General features: G+C 39.5%; 1 protein-coding gene across 1 annotated transcript in view; it reads left to right on the top strand.

Moving 5' to 3' along the window:
• Window positions 1-20,978, top strand: part of engl (endoglin, like) — a 47,582-nt gene that overhangs the window by 15,092 nt on the left and 11,512 nt on the right. The window contains exons 9-14 of the mRNA XM_036552151.1: window positions 1,149-1,239; window positions 11,930-11,934; window positions 13,157-13,332; window positions 14,182-14,337; window positions 15,518-15,607; window positions 17,830-18,036. Coding sequence (XP_036408044.1) covers window positions 1,149-1,239; window positions 11,930-11,934; window positions 13,157-13,332; window positions 14,182-14,337; window positions 15,518-15,607; window positions 17,830-18,036 — 725 coding nt within the window. The remainder of the gene's footprint in view (window positions 1-1,148; window positions 1,240-11,929; window positions 11,935-13,156; window positions 13,333-14,181; window positions 14,338-15,517; window positions 15,608-17,829; window positions 18,037-20,978) is intronic.

Below are 20,978 nucleotides of genomic sequence, written 5' to 3'. Positions count from 1 at the left end.
CAAGACCTTCCCTTTCACTTAAATACAGGTTTTTCGTTTAACATTTTTGTATTTTGTATTTAATTTCTTGTTTTCAAATTTTAATAATTTAGATTATTTTAACAAAAAAGTAAATCTGATGACTTCAGGTTGAGCAGACCAGCAAATGGCAGCATAAACGTCACACTCTCCCGACAAGATTTGAAATATAGCCCCGAAACATTCAATAGTCTTTTAACTGGTTAAATTTTGAACTGAGTAGCAAATGGGGCAATGATGGAAACAAGGGGAATACAAAAGAAAAGCACAAAATGACCTGACTATAGTGGATAGTTCTTCTGATTACAGAAGACAAAAATAGTAATGCTAGCTCACTAGAAACTAGCACTAGTATCAAAGACGTAGGTCCAATTGACGTAGGGAAAGCTAGCCTCAAAAATATTCCAAGTGAAATTATTCCAAGTGAAATTAGAAAGTTTAGACAAGACAACTAGAGGCAATTAAACAACATAAAGGCTGAAATAAATAAATCTAACATGAGACTTGAAGAAGCAGAAGGACACATTGAAGGGGCAGAAACACGGATTTAGAACATGGGGGCCATAATCACAGAGGTGGTACAGCTACAGTGCGACAGAGCGACTAAGTAGCAGGCTGAATGACCAAAAGAACCGGTCCAAGCGCCAGAACATTAGAATCTTTGGGGTACCGGAGGGCTCAGAGGACAATACTACAATGACGGCATTTCTGGAGGAGCTACTGAAGTCACAACTTGAACTTGACTCTTTTATTGACCTCCAAATAGAACAAGCACACTGAGCTTTAGTCCCTAAACCCACGGATACCGAGAGACCCAGATAAATAGTCGTTCATGAGCTACAAAACAAAACAAGAAATTCTGAGGTTGACGTGGGCGAAAAAAGGCCTCAACTGGCAAGGGAAAAGAATCAACATTGACCATAATTATGCGCCAGGGATCATAAAAAATACACAGAGGTAAAGTGCGTTCTAAAAGCTAACCAAATTCCCTTCAGGTCTCTTCCCTGCAAAGCTCAGAGTGAGCTACAGTGACGGAACGGAGATGTATAACTCTGCAGAGGAAGCGACTAAGGATATGGTCACAAGAAACTTGCCAGTTACTCTCATCAACCCACCTGGTTCACTGACAGAACGAATACAGCGACTGACCTGGAAGATTGTAAGCAGAAAGACTGGACATGGAAAACAGCACACGAGATCAACATACAAGGAGAAACTGCAGTCCTTCAGAAGATTGCCTTTTTCAGATGAAACCTGACTGAAATAATGAACATCAGTTCAGGTCAGTGTTCTTTATGTTGTTTTGGTTAGAAATGAGGAAAAGTTCCCCGAACTATAAAGTGTAATATTTCGGTTCAAAAGTCGGGAAATGGAAACAGAGACTGGTTTTGGGTCCGTGTACTTGGCAGCCAACAGATTTTCATTTTGAAATGAGAAATACAAAATCAGGAAACGAGCTACCATTTAGAAGTAGGGAAACAAAAAACGGAAAATGACCCATTTTCCAATTTTTGTTTCGATAATAGAAAGCGGAAAATGAAAAAAATGATCCGTTATCTGATTTTCTTTGATGTGCTTATGAATGGAAATGGAATATATAAATATATAAATGGAAATTCTTTCTCAATTTTGCATTGATTTTTTTGTTGTGACCCAGAAGTTGTTCGTACAAGCTTGACGGTCACATATTCAGGATCATAGATATAGAAATGTAGATACACTACCTCATTGGCCGCTGCTATATGTTGCCGCTATGCATCTGCGTGGTCGCCACATTGGAGCGGTCAAGATCCGCTAGTAAACAAATACAATATGTATTGAGAGAAGCAGACTTCTCTACAAAATTGACTGTAACTCGCTTAATTCTGAACCGATTTTCATGAAATTTGGTTTGTTATAAACATGAGAAATTGAACATGATACTGGTTGCTTATTAGAATTAAATTCAGTTACTGGGGGCGGACCTAATCAGCTCTATACCAAAACATTAATCTTCTGAATAGCCACAACTTTCTCTGGGACATGCAGGCTCCGATCTATGAATAGGCAACATCAAGTGTAAATTATTTAGAATTTCAGTTTTTGCGAGTTTCTCCAAAAATGTAGATTTCTATATCTATTATATTGTTATAAAGCCGCCTGTTGCTTATTATTGCATTAATAATTAAATCAATTCATTAATAAAATAAATGACTATTTTTGTTCCCAAGACTCCAGTTAAGAAAAGAACATCCAATCAGTTCATCTGTACACCCCAAGACGCATATAAGTCCACTTCTGTAGGCTGGACAGTTGCCATTACACAATGTTTGACAGTAATTGATGGTAAAACAAAAATCCAGAATTGCCTTGTACAGAGTCCTTTTTGTAAAATGTCGCCCTGAAACAATGATTTCAGTAGGTTTTCTTATTTTTAATTTTGGTTTTGCAAACAATTGAAATGAAGACCCATAAATCCAAAATTTAAAATGAGCATTTTAGATGTAGAAGTGTCTTAATTTTGTGTGAACTGGTGTCCTGTCGATTTGTCCTACCTATCAAGCGGTCCTACCAACAGTTATTGTGCATGCGCACATCACACTTACATCATGTTCCTTGGGTTTAACGGGAAACCCATTGATTCATCCTACTTGGCGGAAGGCTACTTGTCAGAAGGTTAGTATTGCATGTACACAAATCCCCCAAACACTCTTACTGTGAGAATTATTTTTATAGTAATTTTATTAATTTTTTTATGTGTTATTGCCTTGTGATTGTTGATTCTCTAATAACAAAATATTGTATGCTAAATTGATGAATAAAATTGATTTGATTTTAAAGGAACTCCTTGTCTACTTATTAATGACACTATCGAAATGCGCTACCTTTAGGTTTATGTTGGTAGCATTTTCTGATAAGGTTTAGACTATCAAAATAAGCTACTTAAAGTTTTATGTTGGTATTGATCAGAGTGTGTTGATGGACAAAATAGACTACAAATTTACATGTCAGCATGTAAACTAGACTGTCACAATACATACAGTTTTTGTGATGGATAAATTGTAAGTAGGCTATGCCTATTATTAAAATTTACTTGACAGCAGTAATGAAAAAATAATGTAATTAGCTTAGAACCATTTTATGATAAGGTAAAAAAAGAATTACCGACCTTTTTTGGCTTTTAAGGTAGCACAACCTACTTGCAGTAGTATTTCCCGATAGTTCGTATCTATCGATCTCTGCTACCCTATCAATCTACGCTACGGTAGGGCATTTCGATAAAGTAGCCTAGGACAAATCGACAGAATACCAGAAACACTTGTCAAAGCCATAGATCAAAGGCACCAGGTCCATGAGATACAGTATCAGTCATTCCATTGAATCAATCATGAAAATGTATAGTAGGCTGCTGCTTCTTCCCTGCTAGCAGCCGCAGATCATGCCTTTCTAATGTGATTTATATAGATGCACATGTTGATTTCCTGTGCATTTTCCCTTCTTGTGAACAAAACATCCTGGGAACTGGGAAACCAGGGGGTATTCTACAACACTTACATAGCTAGTGAGAGAGCTACCACTAGGATGCATAGCTAGCTATCAGGAAATTGGCCAGATTAAGTGACGCCAGTGTTAGGCCTACAGTCAGCTACCAGTATGTGACTGCTACAATGCAAAAAAAAAAAAATTATACCGACATTATATAAACATGGTAAAATTATTAAATAACATTGAGAAAGTCATGAATTTTGCATGTAAGTCTACGGGAGCCAAAGCCACTTTCTGCCACCAGCCCCCTGTGTGACGACACGGAAGTAGGCTATTGGTCTATTGTGCGAGACTTCAGGAAACACCAAAAGCATATGGTTGTTCTTCTTTATTTACCGTAGTGTCTGTTCGTGTGTTCATGTGTTATTTTATCGTTCTCGAAACGAATATCATGCAATAAATTTTGAACATTGGATAATATAAGGATGACTTTAGGCCTAACAACAATGATAGCAAAATGTAAAAAAATGTTATTCATTTCCATATTTTTTTGACAAAGCTACGGAGCCACGAGAGAGGGGCTAAAGAGCCGCGGGTTGCCGACACCTGGTCTAGCTAAACCATCGGTGTCCAATCTTGTGTGGGTGCAGGGACAGTGTGGGTGCAGCCAAGGAGAAACACACGCAATGCAATGAATCAAACTAACGCTAGCTTTCAGTCAGACTTCATTAGTTGATTCAGGTGTGTTTCATCTTGGTTGGACCAAAAGCCTGCATCCACAATGGCCCTTTCTGGATAAGAATGGACAATGGAGCTAAACTAATGCAGTATTGTAATCCCAGTTTTGCACAGTATTGCAGCAATGCAACACAGACATTTGATTGATTTACCAAAAACCTATTACATGAAAACTTTTTTTTAGTGATGTATATGTCATCTACATTTATTAGAAGTGATGTTTCCAATTTTTTCCCAGTGAAATGGCTGATACTTCTTTTCTACTGACATTTAGGCTACATTTCAAATACTAGCAAGAAGAGATGGCATTTTGTGTGTGTGTGAGAGTGTGTGTATGTGTGTGCACTTATACTCTGTGAAAAGACTGATGTTTTATATAGTGCGATTAACCCTTTCGCATGTAACTTATTTTATGCTATTTATGCTATTTAGCGCCTGTGTTATGTTGCATGGTTTTGTTATGTTTTCATTAGCATTATTAAGCTTCTCATAGTTTTCAATTAGCATTTGCTATATTTTTTAACGTTAAATCGCTGTTTCCTCAAAGCAAAAATTTGCATACGCGCTAAACGGCAAATCACACCGGTGTGACCGTACATGCGAAAGGGTTAATGGAGTAATGTTTTATTTTATTTATTTTAGTATGTTGTTGTTCATGATGCCGTACTTTGTCGGACAAGTTCTTGCTCCGCTTCAATGCATTTTAAATATAATATACAATTGCCTGTCTGATTTAACCATCTGTTTGATAATTATTTGACAGTCTGCTGTAGTGCAATATGGGTCAAATCTCGCTAAGGACATTATAACCTATCATAACGTGTGTGACATTCTTCATTATCAATAACCAACCTTAAAAAGTTGGTGTGCCTTGACATTCTGGTTTGACCTTGGATGTGCCTTAGCCCCAAAAAGGTTGAAAACCTCTGGTCTAAGGTATTATCTTTGCAGGAAAAAACAACATTTTCGTGAAAACACAGTGGCAAGGACCTGAACGAAATCACTATGTTGGTGCGGTAGAGGATTAATGATCAAATTTTAAAATTTACAGAGGGCTCTTATCTTGAATTCTACCCAAAAATCGTGACCTGGAAGTAGGGCTGGGCAATAAAACGATCTCAAAATGGGATCGCGATAAAATTTCATTATGTTGATAACGATGGTAAGCTTTGGACATTTTTACTCAATATGGATAGATCTAGACTAACAGCCTATCACACAGAAGAAATAAATGCGACAACAGCCAGTCAGGCTGCAGTTTTTGGCTTGCACGTCAAAGTACACGCCCATTTCCTACCACAAAGCATATTGTTTGAGCTACCGGCAGTGAAGAAAGCTCTGGAAACAAGGGAAAAAATGAGTGGAACTGGCAAGGGGTACGAAAGCGACGGTAAAAGTGAACTCACGTTAAAGCATTTTGGCACAGTCAAATGTTTACGTTACGTTATTCTATTTTTGTTAATAAAGTGTATTCTAAAGTTTAACTAATGAACCCTCTGGTTTCTCCAGGCTTCAGTCATTATCAGGATAACTGGCAGCATTATCAAAATATATATCCTGATAAAAATATCGATATTGATCAATATGGAAAAAAATATCATGATCATATTTTTTTGCCATATCGCCCAGCCCACCCGGAAGTACTCTAAAGTACTCTGAAGTAGCTCCACTAAAGTCATTTCACACAGGGTACGAGTGTGATAAATGAAAATCGGGAAATGTAACGGTCCAAATCAAAATTTGAACCTTATCCTAATTCTTCATATTTCTCTTTAAAACATCATTTGAAATGGGAAAATTGCTTAATTTTGTGTTGTCTGAGGTCAATGGTAAACGTAAAATAAAAAACAAGGCAATTCTGGATTTATGTTTTTCAATCAATTAAAGAGAATTGAAAGAAAAAGAAGGTACACAGGTTGTTTTTTCATTTTCCATTTTCCCATTTTCTGTTTTTTCTTTCCCTATTTCTAAATGGTAGTCGATTTTGGTTTTCTCATTTCAAAATGAAAATCCATTCGTCGCCAAGTACACAGGCCGATTTGCAAGTAATGTTACTTTCTGAGGACCCTCCACTACTTTTTTGGGAGCAAGATGGGGAGGCGTAGGGGAGACTGGGGTTGGTTGACACACTTTTCAGTCTCAGTCTCTTGTCATATTTCTCAGGCATGCCATATGTTAAAATAGTCTAACCAGTACCAACTGAAAGATTAATATCTCAGCTAAAAAGCAGATACATTTAATGTTCACAAATGATTCCTAAAATGATTTTATTCATGATAAAAGTCAAGTTGTGCACTTGTGCCAACCAGCCCCAACATGCTCGCCACAAAATGCTTCAGGAATTCGAGGAAGTGTTCTTCCTTCATCCATCTTGACGGGTTTGCTCCTCCTTTGCAACCCGTAGGTCCGTTCAGAATGAAGTGGATCCTGAAATTTACCCTGGGGAAGACAAAATACTGAGGAGGGCCGCTCCCTGTGGCTGAAACTGTGCAGGCAAGGGTCACGCGTGTCCCTCCCTCTGCAGAGGTCATTGACCCAATTTCCTTAAACCCTCGCCTGGCAATGACCTTGTTTGGTCTGTGGACTGTACTGATACCTGTCTCATACATGTTCCAGATGTCACCCGGAGGAAACCTGTGCCTATGCATGACTGTTTCTAGGTTGTTGAAGAAGGCTGTAACATTTTCTTTATTGAAGCTTGTTGCAAGAGCAAGGTTTGTGGCCTCTGGCTTCCTGATGGAAAGGGAAGGGTGCCTCTTCAAAAAGGCAGTAAACCAATCACAGCTGGCTTGCTGCAGCTCTGACCAGGCCTCAGGCACCTTGATGTTATGTGCCACAGCAAGCTGAAAGGCTATCTTTTTCAACCTCCCTGGTTGATAGGCCATAATAAATGTTGGCTGGATTGGACAAATACTTGACCAGCTCCCTTTCCAAATCTGGGGAAAATATTTGTCTGTTCCTGATGTAACCAACAGCTACACCTAGCTCCTTCTTGCCTTCAGTCTCATCCTGGCTGATCTTGTGGCAGTATCTGGTTAGTGTGTGGAATAGTATATTGAACTCATTTGCTGTATAAATAATGTTTATAATGTTTAAAAATGTTTCCAAATGCAAAATTCATATTTAATACATAATACGTTTATGTTCACGAGCAATGAACAATATAATCCCGATAGAAATATAAAGCATAATTTATAATAATATAACATACAACATATAATAGTATTATATTATAATCATCATGTTTAACATACAGTATGTAAAATGCATAAGTTATTACATTTGTAACCAAACAAAGCTTTCTTTGTTCATATAAATGCTACAAGTTGCAGTTCTGTAAAGCAACATGGGAGATATCGAGATTTTTTTTTTTTTTATCAAAATAATTTGTTTGAGGTGTGAATCAACAATAGATGTCACGGGTTTTGTTGTAAGGGAGTAGACCAGGCCAATTCAAAGTAATATCTTTTAACGTAAACGGAGTTCTCAATCCTGTCAAACGAACTAAAATTCTTACTAAATTGAAAAGAGATAAAGCCCATATAGCGTTTTTACAGGAAACTCATCTCTCCGATGTAGAACATGTTGAATTGAACAGGTTAGGTTTTAAAAATGTTTTCTTTCTGTTGCATAAATCAGGCCATAGACGGGGAGTGGCCATTTTAATTTCTAGAAATGTAAACTATGAATATATGTCAGCAATCAAAGATAAAGAAGGGAGATTCATTTTGATAAGGGGTAAAATAGAAGGGACCACCTGAAGGTGGTTGCAGTTTTTTTTTTTTTAATCTTTAATTTGACGGCACTTTAAACCCAGGGCATACTTATCTGTGGAGGGGATCTGAATATAACGTCTTAACCTCAAAACCGCACAACCAATACCCACTGTACTTAGTTAAACAAATTAATTATTAGATGCAGGATACTGGGATTATAGATGTATGGAGAGACTTTTTTCCCACAGACCGGGACAACACCCATTACTCCCACCCACATGCAGTTTACTCCAGAATAGATTTTTTTAATTCTTAAAAGAGATAGGTACAGAATAACTGATTGTGGTATCGGAACCATAGATATTTCAGACCATGCCCCAACATTTATTTCCCTTTGTTTAAGTAACAGACCGAAATCTACTTTTTGAAGATTTAACTTGAATTTACTCAATAACCCCCAAATTAAGGAGAACATTAAGACAGAGATTGAGATGTACATGGAACAGAATGATAATGGCAAGGTGTCTCCGCCTGTACTTTGGAACGCAGGAAAAGCAGTGTGGAGGGGGAAGATTGCAGTTTCTTCTTTACAGAAAAAATAAGGCAACAGAAGCTCAATTTATTGCAGTCCCAGTTAAAAGAACTACAAGAGCAACATAATCAGAAGGGCAGACGAAAGGTTAGTCAAGAAATTAAAAAACTGAACAATGAGATTGATAACCTATACACCCAAGAAATACAAAAGAAGCTTATGTTCCTGAAACAGAAATATTATGTAGCTGGAAGCAAATCAATGAAATTATTAGCAAGAAAATTACAGAAACAGGAAGCAGATTCAACTGTATACAAAATATGGGATCCTGTAACTAAAGTAATCCACTGTAAAATACCTGAAATTAAAAGTAAATTTGAATCCTACTACAAACATTTATATTCTAGGCCACAAGATCAGAGTGACTGTAAAATTGATTCCTTCTTACAGTCTATTAATATTCCCTCGGTCACTATGGACCAAAATGATGAGTAGCATCAGTGAAAATGAGTATATTACCTAGACTCCTGTTTCTCTTTTAGACACTTCCAGTAGAAAGCCCTGAAAAGCAATTTCTTGAATAGGACAAAATCATTTCTGGATATCTGTGGCAAGGTAAAAAAACAGAGAATACGGTATAAAACACTCCAATTGGGGAAAAATAAGGGAGGAATGGCCCTGCCCTATCTAAAAGATTTTTATGCTGCCGCTCAGTTAAAAGCACTCATATGCTGGTGTAATCCCAGTTACTCAGCACATTGGAAGGACATTGAAAGTTCACTGTCAGAGGGTGTCCCAATCCAAGCAATGATAGCTGATAAAAAATTAAGATTTCACCTCTCAGATAGAGATAACCCATGGATTGGCCTACCCCTGAAGATGATGTCATTAAAACCTATATCTTAAAGAGCCTTGTAAAGATTCTAAGATGGTGCTCTTTTGATACAGAGTTTATCCCTAATACTTTAGATAACAGATTTAAATTATGGGCTAACACAGGGCTTTCTGCCTATTGCGCTATGATGACCAATGGCAAACTACAATATTTCCAAACCTTAAGAAAATTTTGAATTTGAATTTTGAACCAAGATTGTTTCTAAATTCTACAATGCTTTTTTGGCCCACAAAACAGTCCTCATTGTATATATAAAAAAATGGGAACGGGAAAGTAAACTAACAATGTTTGAGGAGGTATGGGAAAATATTAGGGCTGCCCCCTAATAGTTGGCCAAACTATTAGTTAGTCAATGAGAAGAGTCTTAATCGACCAAGTTTTCATTGGTTGGTTAGTTGCAGAAAAAAAAAACCCAAACTCCATTCGGGAACTGCACCTTGTCGTTAAAAAGTTATTAGACTGTGTTGGGCAGGAAATCATCCAAAGTGTTATTAGACTGTATTGGGCAGGAAATCATCCAAAGTGTGGGATCATTTCCTGTGTGTAAAGGACGACCCCAAGAAGGTGACCCGCAAACTTTGCATGCAAAGATTCACCTATCATTCGTCGCCCTCAAACATGACTTCATCATCTGAAACATGTAGGGGAGAGCCGGTACAAAAGTAACATGGGACGAAAGTAATTCGGCGATTTTCTCCGAGCCCATACAAGTCTGATAGGCCTGACTGCGTCAGCATGTACAGCATGCAACATTTACCAGAACCCCGAAAAATCATGTGGATACATCATACTTTCGCGGAGTTATACCCGAGAAACTGTTTTCGATCACGGAAAGTAAATTCACTCAAGCGGTAATTTTTTTTTGAATGACAAGTTGTGTCTATTGTTTCATGTGTCATAGTCATGATCATTTGACAGATTAATTAGTACTTTAACACATCCTGAAGATTGCCATGTCAGAGTTTCTCAGTTTTGAAGCAGGTCAGGTTTAACTGTCAGGAGTCATTGTCGCGACGATTGTGACAGTTGTTTCTTTCATCCCTCTACAGTAACAACGATACTTCTTATATTATTATACCGAAGTCATTCCACATGTGTACAAAATATCACCTGGAATTGATAGAACACACACGTGAGTTGATCACAACGAAAATTAGTTTCTGTCTGTAACGTTATCTTTTAAAATGACGTTTATCTGAAAAGTTACTTTCATCCTGGCTCTCCCCTAAGTAGCCTAATGTTATTACTTCTTTCGCACGTAACTTATTTTTATGCAATGTAGCACATGGTTCATTATGTTTTCATTAGTGTTATTAAGCCACTCATATTTTTAAGTTAGCAGTTGCTATATTTTTAACGTTAAATCACTGTTTCCTCAAAACTAGAATTTTTCCAATCTAGTGTTCTAATCGCACCGGTTTTAGCATACGCGCTAAACGGCTAATCACACTGGTGTGACTGTATGCATGAAAGGGTTATTCCATTATGCTAAATAATTGATGGCCTAATTAACATTAGCCAATTTCAAAGGCTATATGCAGCTAAATAAATATACTGTCATATGCGCTATTAGGCTTATCCAAGTGTTCGTGGGGAGTGGGGAAGGTAAATTTTCTCGCTTAGCCCATTTTTAAATAATTAAATTAATGTCATAAACGTGCAACAAGTTGACTAGGAAAATCTTTGATTGGGGGCAGTCTAAAAAATATCTGCACCATTCAATGGGAATCAACCTTATCTAATATCTGGAGCGAGTTTTGCTGGAAGAACTTTATTAAAGAAGATTCTTTATTAAACCAGCCCAGAAGAAACATTTCTCGAGTGGCTCAGGAGAAAATGTGGCGAAACAAATGCCAATCACTACCATGTCTTTTGGGGTTGCTCTGTAATTCAATACTTTTGGCAAGAAATACACAAGGCCTTAGAGGGAATACTAGCACTTCAGGTCCCTTGTAGATTTGATGTTCTTTATCTGGGGAATATACCTAGGAATATGGTGAAAACAAGAGATAAATATATGTTTAAAATAATTTTGACTGCAAGTGAAAAGTGCAAGTGTAACAAGAAAGTGGTTGCAGTCTATGTCACCTACTATACAAGATTTCCTAGAGATAGCAAAAGATAATTTTGTTATGGAGAGAATTACATTTTCTTTGAGATTACAAAAGGAGAGGTTTTGTAAGTATTGGGCTAATTGAATCGAGTTTGCAGATTCTATTGAACCTTGGTCTCTTTTTACTATTGATTGCTGAAATGCCATATTTCTATAGAACACTTATTGATTCTATTTGAATAGGACACGCCCAATTTATCTCCCTGTTATGTTGTGTTTTTTGTTGTTTTCCTTTTCTTTTACAGGTACTAAAATATATGGAAGCGCTTATGGATGAATGTTTGTGAAGTAAAATTATGATGTATGTACTCTGCTTGTCCAATAAAAACTTAAATTACAAAAAAAAAATTAAATCCACTACCTTCTGTCAGTAATGACATTTTGATTTCAGGACATGCATGTGTTTCTTACCCCTGTGTATTTGTTCTCTGGTATATTATTCCTTTAAATAGAGGAGGTATGTTAATCACTCTCACATGTGTATAACATTTATATATGGTATAACATATATATGTTATAGTCACACATCTATAGGTGTCATAAAACATAATGGACTGTCTATATGCTTGGGGTAGAAATGGCAAAATGGAGAAGGGACTTTGTAATTATTATCAGAAAACTTTGAAAAGAAGAGTAAATGTCTTATGGGGAAGAAAAAAATAGTTTGGGGTGTCAGAAATGTATTTTGTGTGTTTATGGAGATGGAGAAAGAAATGCCATCCTTCTGGAGCTCTTCCAAAATTCAAGCAGGAGTACATCAATTACAAGTACATCAAGGAGTACTCAAGGATTACTCAAGGAGAGCAGGGCAGGGCTGGAACACAGGGAAAAACAAAAGCACATGGACAGGGAAAACAAAAACAAAAACAAACCCGGCTAAGGAGCTGCAGTCCTGACAGAAAAGTATTAAAAAGAGCTTGTGACTAAATCTCGTAATTCCATTGGATTCTCAAACTGTTGGCAAAACCTCATAGCTCCACCCCGCCTCCATCTTGAATGAAGGTGAACAGTGATGAGGCGATTTTGTTTGAGGCAAACAGCTCAATAAAATGCTTTCAAATTAGCCCTAGGTTGCAAACTCAGTTAAAACAATGCAGTGTACCTATTTATCAAATTTTGAATGACAGGAAAAACTGAGCACACACATAGCTACAATAAACTTTGTAACCTGTAAGTTGATGATAACGTAATGTGATGCACTTAACTGCCTCAGATACAGCTGTTCTAATGATAATCAATGACGGACAAAACACGTATCTCGACATTTGCTGGTCAAAAACCCTTGTAACTCCATTTGAGCTTGATTCTGGTAAAATATTAATAATATAATGACACTTGCAAGTATCTGACCATATATAAAGACACAACACCAACTTTGACGATGCGGTTGTTCACTTATTTTGAAAACACAGGGTTTGGACATACAAGGTTTCCGTCCAACAGCGACGATATATCAAATACAGTCATTGGGACAATGAAGTGCCGTTATATTACCTAGGCAGTATATAAATAAGACATATACTGTATATAAAATCTCTGCTGCAGGCTTTGCCCTAAAAACACCATCTAGCTGTGAGTATATTTTTAGATATACAACAGCATTAATTGACGTAAGTGTTTAGAAAAATATTCCAAAAGTCACAATGCTTCTACAATTCTCTCTCTCTCTCTCTCTGTAGACTGGGTTCTCTCTCTGCAGTCCTTGGCTGTGTGGCCCCGGGGGACACCCCGCTCAGGCGAGGGGCGTCAGCTGAGGGCATGGTTGACCCAGGGGGGCAACGAGACAGAGGAGGCAGTCTCTGTGCAGTGCATAGATGGGCAGTTCAGTTTGGCCATGGACCAAGGAGTCCTGCAGGTCAGAACCCAGGCTCAGTCCAAGGCCAAATTACAGGCCTTGCAGTGCAGCGCGAGCCTGAGTTACAGGCCCTGCAGTGCAGTGTGAGCCAAGCTTACAGGTCATCCAGTACTCCAGTGTTCTATGGCTGCTTCATGTTTCCCTGTCCTGTGGTTGTAATTGTCTGGAGCAGGTTGCAGTGGTGGCAATTTGTGGGGTGGTAGGAGTGCTCCTGTGTCCTGCTTCTGTTTGCTATCCTGTGTTTTGCGGTTTGGATTTTGTTCCATTCTTCTGATATGATCCAGCTTATCTGATGTGATCGATCTTATAAATGATTCCAGAATATTCCCTTCTTTCCTTTTCTCCACACTCTGTTGTTCTACAACCTTCTCCCTCTCTCCTTTTCCCAAGTTCAAAATCAAATAAAAATTTTAAAATGCATTAGTTCCATGAGAAGCTATCTTGTGTTGCAAAAGCTGTAGATGTAGATAGGTTCTCCTTCTTCCTCTCTTCCCCTGCTTCTTTCCCCTCTCCTGCTCTCCCTCTCATGCTGTCTCACTCCCTCTCTCCCTCCCTCTCTCACTCCACCCCCCCCCCCCCCTCTCTCTATCCAGTGCAGTCCAGTTCACTTCACTGGCATGACAAAATCAATAATGAACAATAATGATGAATTTCTAAGCAAATTTCTAGAGCAAACAAAAACATACCTACAGTAAACATGCGGGTATGTACAAACCACACTTATCTGCATCTATTCAAAAGGAAATAAGGAAATGGCAGTAATTAAAATAGCAACAATAAAACAGTAAAAGTTAATACTGTATGTGATTTCATTTTGTTTTGTTGCTCTAATTTGACTCCCTCTGTCAGTCCCTGTCTCCCCCAGTTTCTGCTGTGACTTTGCGTGATCCTCGGTGCAAGGCACACTTCAATGGCAGCCACTTCCTCTTGGTGTTTCCAGTCATTTCCTGTGGGACAGATGCGGTAATGGAGGCAGAGCCCAGAGGGGTGCGGTACAGAAACTCGGTGAGGGAGGGTGCATGAGTGAAGGGCTGTGCATCAGCCACTGTTGCATGCGTGCCCAGATATATGTGCCGTTGTCTGCGTGAATGTAGGTTCAACAGGGTTAAATGGCACCAGCATACATCCCTGAAAGCTTTGAAGTCATCTGGGATGGGTTGGGGGCCCCTGAGGCCGAGCAGCAGCAGCCAGTTTGACACAGCCTCGTGAACATTGCGAGGCACGGTCAAGAAAAAACAAATTAGGGCTGCCTGTTTCAGTCATTCCCTGCCTACCCCAAGGCATCAAACGTGGACTCTGATTACAGAACAGAGACAACACCAACTGTCAGAAGTGTTTGGTGGAGCAGGGGGACAAGCATCCATCTGGGCCATTGGTGTACATGAGCTGGCACTTACACCCGTGACAGTGAAAACACAGTTAAAGGATGCCAAGGTCATAATGCCTCACAGTTTCAGAGCAGGTGACATTGTTGTGTCCTGGTGTTCCCATACCTATGGGAGTGGAATGAATGACAGGGGTTACCGTATCCAGAGCAGATCAACTCAGACACTCTCCAGAGAAAAATAGACAGGACACAAGGAAATAAAACAAAATTTATAGGCTTAGATAGTCAATTAAATCAAAATTTATAGGCTTAGATAGTCAATTAAATCAACATCAAACAGCAACACAAATGTGAAACATAACACAGATCGATCCCAGAGTTCTGAAAGTTATTTATCTTCAATCTGAAAAGTGTTTCATTGATTATATGGAAGAGGGCGTGTCCTTTACTGTTTTTCTAAAACATTTCCATAATAATTCTTTTCCTTAAATTTCAGAAAAATAGTTTTAAACAATAGAAATGTTTAGAAAAAAGAAACACATGATTGATTATATGAATATTTGGCCACAGATCTTCCGTTATAGAAGATATAGTGATATGTCATTCTGCTGGCAATTTGTGGAGTAAATCCTAGTACATATTATGATTATTTTACTGTGAGTGCACATATATCACAGTTGAGCATCTTCTGTGACAACATAAATACATATATGTCATAACAATGAAACTCATTGAATTTAAAAATGTAGAGAGAGAAAGAAGTCAGAGATCAGTATGATACTAGACTGAACAAAACAGCATGCTTCTGTTGCCATCTTTAATCAAGACTACAATAAATCCCATCATCATTCCGGGCAGGTTTTGCTATGGAGCAGCAAGGCCCCGGTTGGCATGTGGAATGGGACCTGGGAAGAGCCAGCAGACCAGCAGATCCCACAGCTCATCCATGTGAGATGATGGCGACTTCCTCAGCCTGCACCCATCGGCACTCGATTAGCTGCCCTGTTTGTGATGGCAGTGCTTTATTAGCTCTACCTGCTCTTTGCTTTTGTACTCACAAACAGAAATGACCTGGCACACTGTTTGCTTGAGTGCTGGATGTGCCTGTATAGTTGTGAAATTATTTTGCACCAAGAAGCCAAAGCAGGAAAGCTTGAATTGTTACTTTACAGGTTTAGGATGATAGGTGTGAATAGTTGTTGTATGGTGGCCTAGAAAGTAAAAAACAGTGCAGTCATAGGGTAGCTAGGTCATGTGTTTACTGACTCATAGCTAATAGTCATAGTAGAGTGAACAATAAAAGTAGACTAAATCACTACCATACTGTCCCTCACACACTCATGCATGCATGCTGATGGAAAGACTTGTATGCTATCATCCTATCTTCCTGCCTATCTGGCTATAAATGGCATTCTGATTGTTAGCTTTTAGCTAGGTTGCTATTATGTATGTACCTGCCAGGCTGCTGACAACTTTTCCTCAGTTGTGATAACTGTCACAATAGATATTAGGGAGATATATCAGGGAGACATCTATGCTCCTGCCACAGTTCTGCTAGTATTTCCTCCCTTTCCTGAGTCCAATTGGATTGTGCTGCAGCAACCACCACCCTCTTCACCATTGGCTGTTTTGAGTATGTCAAGTTTCTATTGGGTAATCTCAGTGCATTTCATTAGGGTGTTGTAGTCCATGTGAGAGGACATAGTGTCAGTTAATTGGATGTTGCTGACTTTGCTGTGCAAGGTAAGTGGCCCGATCCTCACCTCAAGGTTTCACTGCAGTCTTGAAAAATGGTTGGTGTGAACCATAGCAAAATCCTTATAAAATCATACAGTGTATTACTGGCCTTACTCAGTCACTGGCTTGGACGCGTACACTATGGACAAAAGTATTCGGATGCCTGACCATTACATTGTAATGATATTGTATTCAAATACATATACTTTAATATGGAGTTGGTCCCCCTTTTGCAGCTATAACAGCTTCCGCTCTTCTTGGAAGGCATTCCACAAGATTTTGGAGTGTTTCTGTGGGAATTTGCGCCCATTCATTCTGTAGAGCGTTTATGAGGTCAGGCACTGATGTTGGACGAGAAGGCCTGGCTCGCAGTCTCCGTTCCAGTTCATCCCAAAGGTGCTCGATGGGGTTGAGGTCAGGGCTCTGTGCGGGCCAGTCATGTTCTTCCACACCGAACTCATCAAACCATGTCTTTATAGTCCTTGCTTTGTGCACTGGGGCACAGTCATGTTGGAATAGAAAAGGGCCTTCTCCAAACTGTTGCCACAAAGTTGGAAGCATAGCATTGTCCAAAATGTTTTGGTATGCTGAAGCATTAAGTTTGCCCTTCACTGGAGATAAGGGGCCTAGCCCAAACCCTGAAAAACAGGTGTGGCCAAATACTTTTGTCCATATAGTGTATTTGTATGTGGTGGTCAGTCAGGGTTTTTGTGTGAGATGTTCAGTTAATGTTTGTGTGTGAGGTGGTCAGTCTGCGTGTGTGTGGTGCTCAGTCAGTGTTTGTGAGTATGAGGTGGTCAGTCTGTGTGGTGCTCATTCATTGTTTGTGTGTGTGGTGCTCAATCAGTGTTTGTGTGTGAGGTGGTCAGTCAATGTTTGTGTGTGGTGGTCTCTTAGTGTTTGTTTATGTGAGGTGCTCGTTGAATGTTTGTGTGCATGGTGTCCAGTCAGTGTTTGTGTGTGTGAAGAGGACAGTCGAAGTTTGTGTGTGAGTAGTGGTCACTCTGTGTTTGTGCATCTGGTGCTCAGTCAGTGTTTGTGAGGTGAGTAGTGATAGTGTGTGTGAGGTTCTCGGACAGTGTTGGTGTGTGTGCGCGTGGTCAGTGAGTGTTTGTGTATGTGAAGTGCTCTATTCAGTGTTTGTGTGTTAACAGTGTTTGTGTGGTGACTGGGTACCATACACACACACATTCACTGAGCACCTCACATACACAAACACTAACAAATAAGAGAGTCTGCTAAGTTCATCCAGACAACAGGGAGTGTTGTTAGCCTGGTCTGACACTGTTGCTTGTTAAAATGGATTTTAATGGATTCAATTATGTTCTGTTGTGCTGGAAGTCTCTCTGGATAAGAGCATCTGCTACATGCATGTAATGTAATGTAATGGGTGTGTGAGGTGGTCAGTCAGTGTTTGTTTTACCCCTCTACAGTTCAGCTGTTTAGCTGTGGTTCCCACCCCTCCCAGTGCACCCCAGGACACATCCTCTCTTCTGTGGGGAGAGCAGAAGGGGCAGGATATGGATCTGGGACGTTCGGTTGCCCCACTCTTCTCCTTGCAGCTATTTGTGACAGAGGCGTTCGAGCAGAGAGAGATGGGGCCCTGCGTCATCATGGCAGATAATCGTGTCTATGTCGAGGTCAGTCTCTCTCCTGACTCCTGTCTGTGTGGAGGCCAGTCTCTCTCCTAGTTCTTCCCTATCTGTGTGGAGGTCAGTCTCCTTCCTGACTCCTGTCTGTGTGGAGGTCAGTCTCTCTGCTGATTCTTCCCTATTGATGTGGAGGTCAGTGTCTCTCTCTCTCTCTATGTGGAGGTCAATGTCTCTCCCTATCTATATGGAGGTCAGTGTTTTTGAGTTCTGTCTATCAGAGTGAGAATCTTATTCATTTCATTGTACTGTTAGGTCAGGGAATACAATCCTTGTGAACAACAAGGACTGAAGTGTCTCATTTCAGGTGTAAAGAAACAAGAACTAAGAGTGGATTTGCCAGGACTTTTTTGTTCCTATAGGTAAAGGAAGCCCAAGTTTTTTTGTTTTTGTTTTGAGGAAAGTGACACGATGTCCCCCTCAAAGTTATATTACTGTTTAGACCACATGGGTGTATCCTTTGATACACCTGCCTGCAGCCAATAGCTGTTTTTGTACAGTGCACCACAGCAGAGTGGGCACTCATTGGAGGAAAGGTGCTACTTTGTTGATGTCATCCAAGCAACTTGCAGGTGCCTGCTGAATTACAGGGTGCCCGAGGGGGGTGAGGAAAGTAACCCCTGCAGACAGATGCACCCTTATCCCAAGCAGGAGGAAGGCAGTTTGTTTTTTTGTAATTCACTTTTTATTGTATTTTCTTACAACTCCATTTCACCCAAGGAACATAAGAAAAAAAAGGACGAAACATATAAATAGACAAAAACGACACAAAAAAAGAGATCAAGTTAAGAAAAAATTCACCATACGCAGGAGGACAGCACAAAAGCAGAGCATCATCACATGTATAACACAGTTCATTCAGATTCTATCATATTAATATAGGGGCCCCAGATTTTCATAAATACCCTGTCTGCAGTTCCGCTTATAGCACAGGTCTTCATAAGAAGCTGTTTTGGTCATTTCCTCCGACCACTCCCTGAGAGGGATAACCCCCTTAGTTTTCCAGTGCCAAAGCACTATCCTACACCCAGTTGTGAGGGTTATTCTGCACCATAAAGACTGATGGGTATTCAGACCAGCCTCCTTGGGTTTTATACCTAATAATCAGAGTGCAGCACTCTGCACCAATGATGAACCAACCACAGTATTGACAAAGGTGATAACATTAGACCAAAGGCTTTGCACCATTGTACATTTGTAGAGCATATGTAATAATAATGATCTTATAGTTAATCAGGTGTGTCTGCATTTCTCTCAATGTCTTAAACCTCAAACCAATGACCTCCTGCCATACTTCCTCTGACAACTCCCCCACAAAATCTGTCTCTTATCTTAAGGCCATCAAGTTTTGGGTGGTTGTGACCACCTCAATATAGAGTAAAACAAAGATGCCCCCCCCCCCTTTGGGAGCCATTTTGTTTGCAGCACTTCCTGTTTTTGAGATCAGAGGTACCTTCCTATTAATTGTCATAATACAGCTGCTTAATTGAAGATATTTCCAAAAGTCTTTTTAGGGACTTTATATTTGCTCTTCAACTGCTCAAAGGTGACACAAGGTGGTCTTCTTCAAATACACTATATGTATATTCTCAATATAAAAAATACCTGCCTCTATCCACTCAGCCCAGTGAAATGTTTTCTTGTTTATTTTCAGTAATTTATTGTGCCATATGGATGTTTTCTTTGTGAAGGAGGGATTTGGTCCTGTAATCTGGTGGGAGGTCTTCCATGTTTCCTGTGCAAAAGCCAACACCGGGTTTCTATATGGAATTCCACCACTTGTCTGTGTAATAAAGGCAAGGACTGGATAGGGTTTTGTAAGTTCTCTCTCAATTTGTACCCACCCAGGGGCTTGTTCTATCCCCATATATAACTTTGACAGCTGTTGTAAACAGAATACATAGTGATACCATTCTACTCTAGGGAGACCAAGGCCTCCATTCTCTATAGCTGCATAAACCTTTGTACGATTAAAAGGGTTTTTGCCACCCCACAGAAAATGATTTACCACTTTATTATACCTTGTTAGTAAAGGAGGGGGGAAACTCAGTGGTAACGTATAAGTAATATAATTCATTTGTGGGACTATTATCATTTTCAGCATGTTGATTTTTCCCAACCATGATAGCCCTAATTTCGACCAATTTTGTAAAGTGCTCTCTATCTTCTGAACAAGGGGGAAGAGATTTACAGTCATGATGTTATCCAAACAGGGAGTGAGCTTGATCCCTAAATACATTAATCCTGAAGTAAGCCATTTAAATTGCCAGTTCCCTCTGACACTTGGTGGACAAAATCTAGACAAAGGCATTGCTTCAGACTTTGTCCAGTTTATTTTTATAGCCAGACACCCGCAAGAAGGAATCCACTACTGCCAGGACATGTGGCACAGCTGTGCCAGGGTTCGCCAACAACAGCAGAATGTCATCTGCATACAAGAGCAGTTTATGCTCTACTTCGCAAGTTTTAATACCAACTATATTGTTGTTATTCCTAATTGCAATGGCCAATGGTTCCATTGCCAGAGCGAAAATCAAGGGGGAAGGGGGCAGCCCTGTCTCGTCCCTCTATAAAGTTGGAATGGAGAGGACTTTATCCCATTTGTCATTATTGCGGCCCTAGAACCAGAAAATAACAATTTAACCAGTTTAATAAATGAAGACCCCAGCCCAAATCTCTCAAGTGCTCTGAACAGGTACCCCCACTCCACCCTGTCAAAAGCCTTATCTGTGTCCAAAGAGAAGGCAACAGTGGCTTCTACATTGTTTCTGGTTTGCCACATTAAATGGAGCAGTCTGCGGACATTGTCTGCTGATGTCCTATTTTAAATGAATCCTACATGGTCAGAATGGATCAGTTTTGGTAAGTATACCTCTAACCTTTTTGCCAAGATCTTAGCTAATAGCTTGGCATCTACATTTAATAATGAAACC

The sequence above is a fragment of the Megalops cyprinoides genome, chromosome 19, assembly GCF_013368585.1.
Source record: "Megalops cyprinoides isolate fMegCyp1 chromosome 19, fMegCyp1.pri, whole genome shotgun sequence".
Classification (NCBI taxonomy): Eukaryota; Metazoa; Chordata; class Actinopteri; order Elopiformes; family Megalopidae; genus Megalops; species Megalops cyprinoides.
The sequence above is the reverse complement of the archived record's forward strand: the minus strand, read 5'-3'. Positions and strand labels throughout refer to the sequence as shown.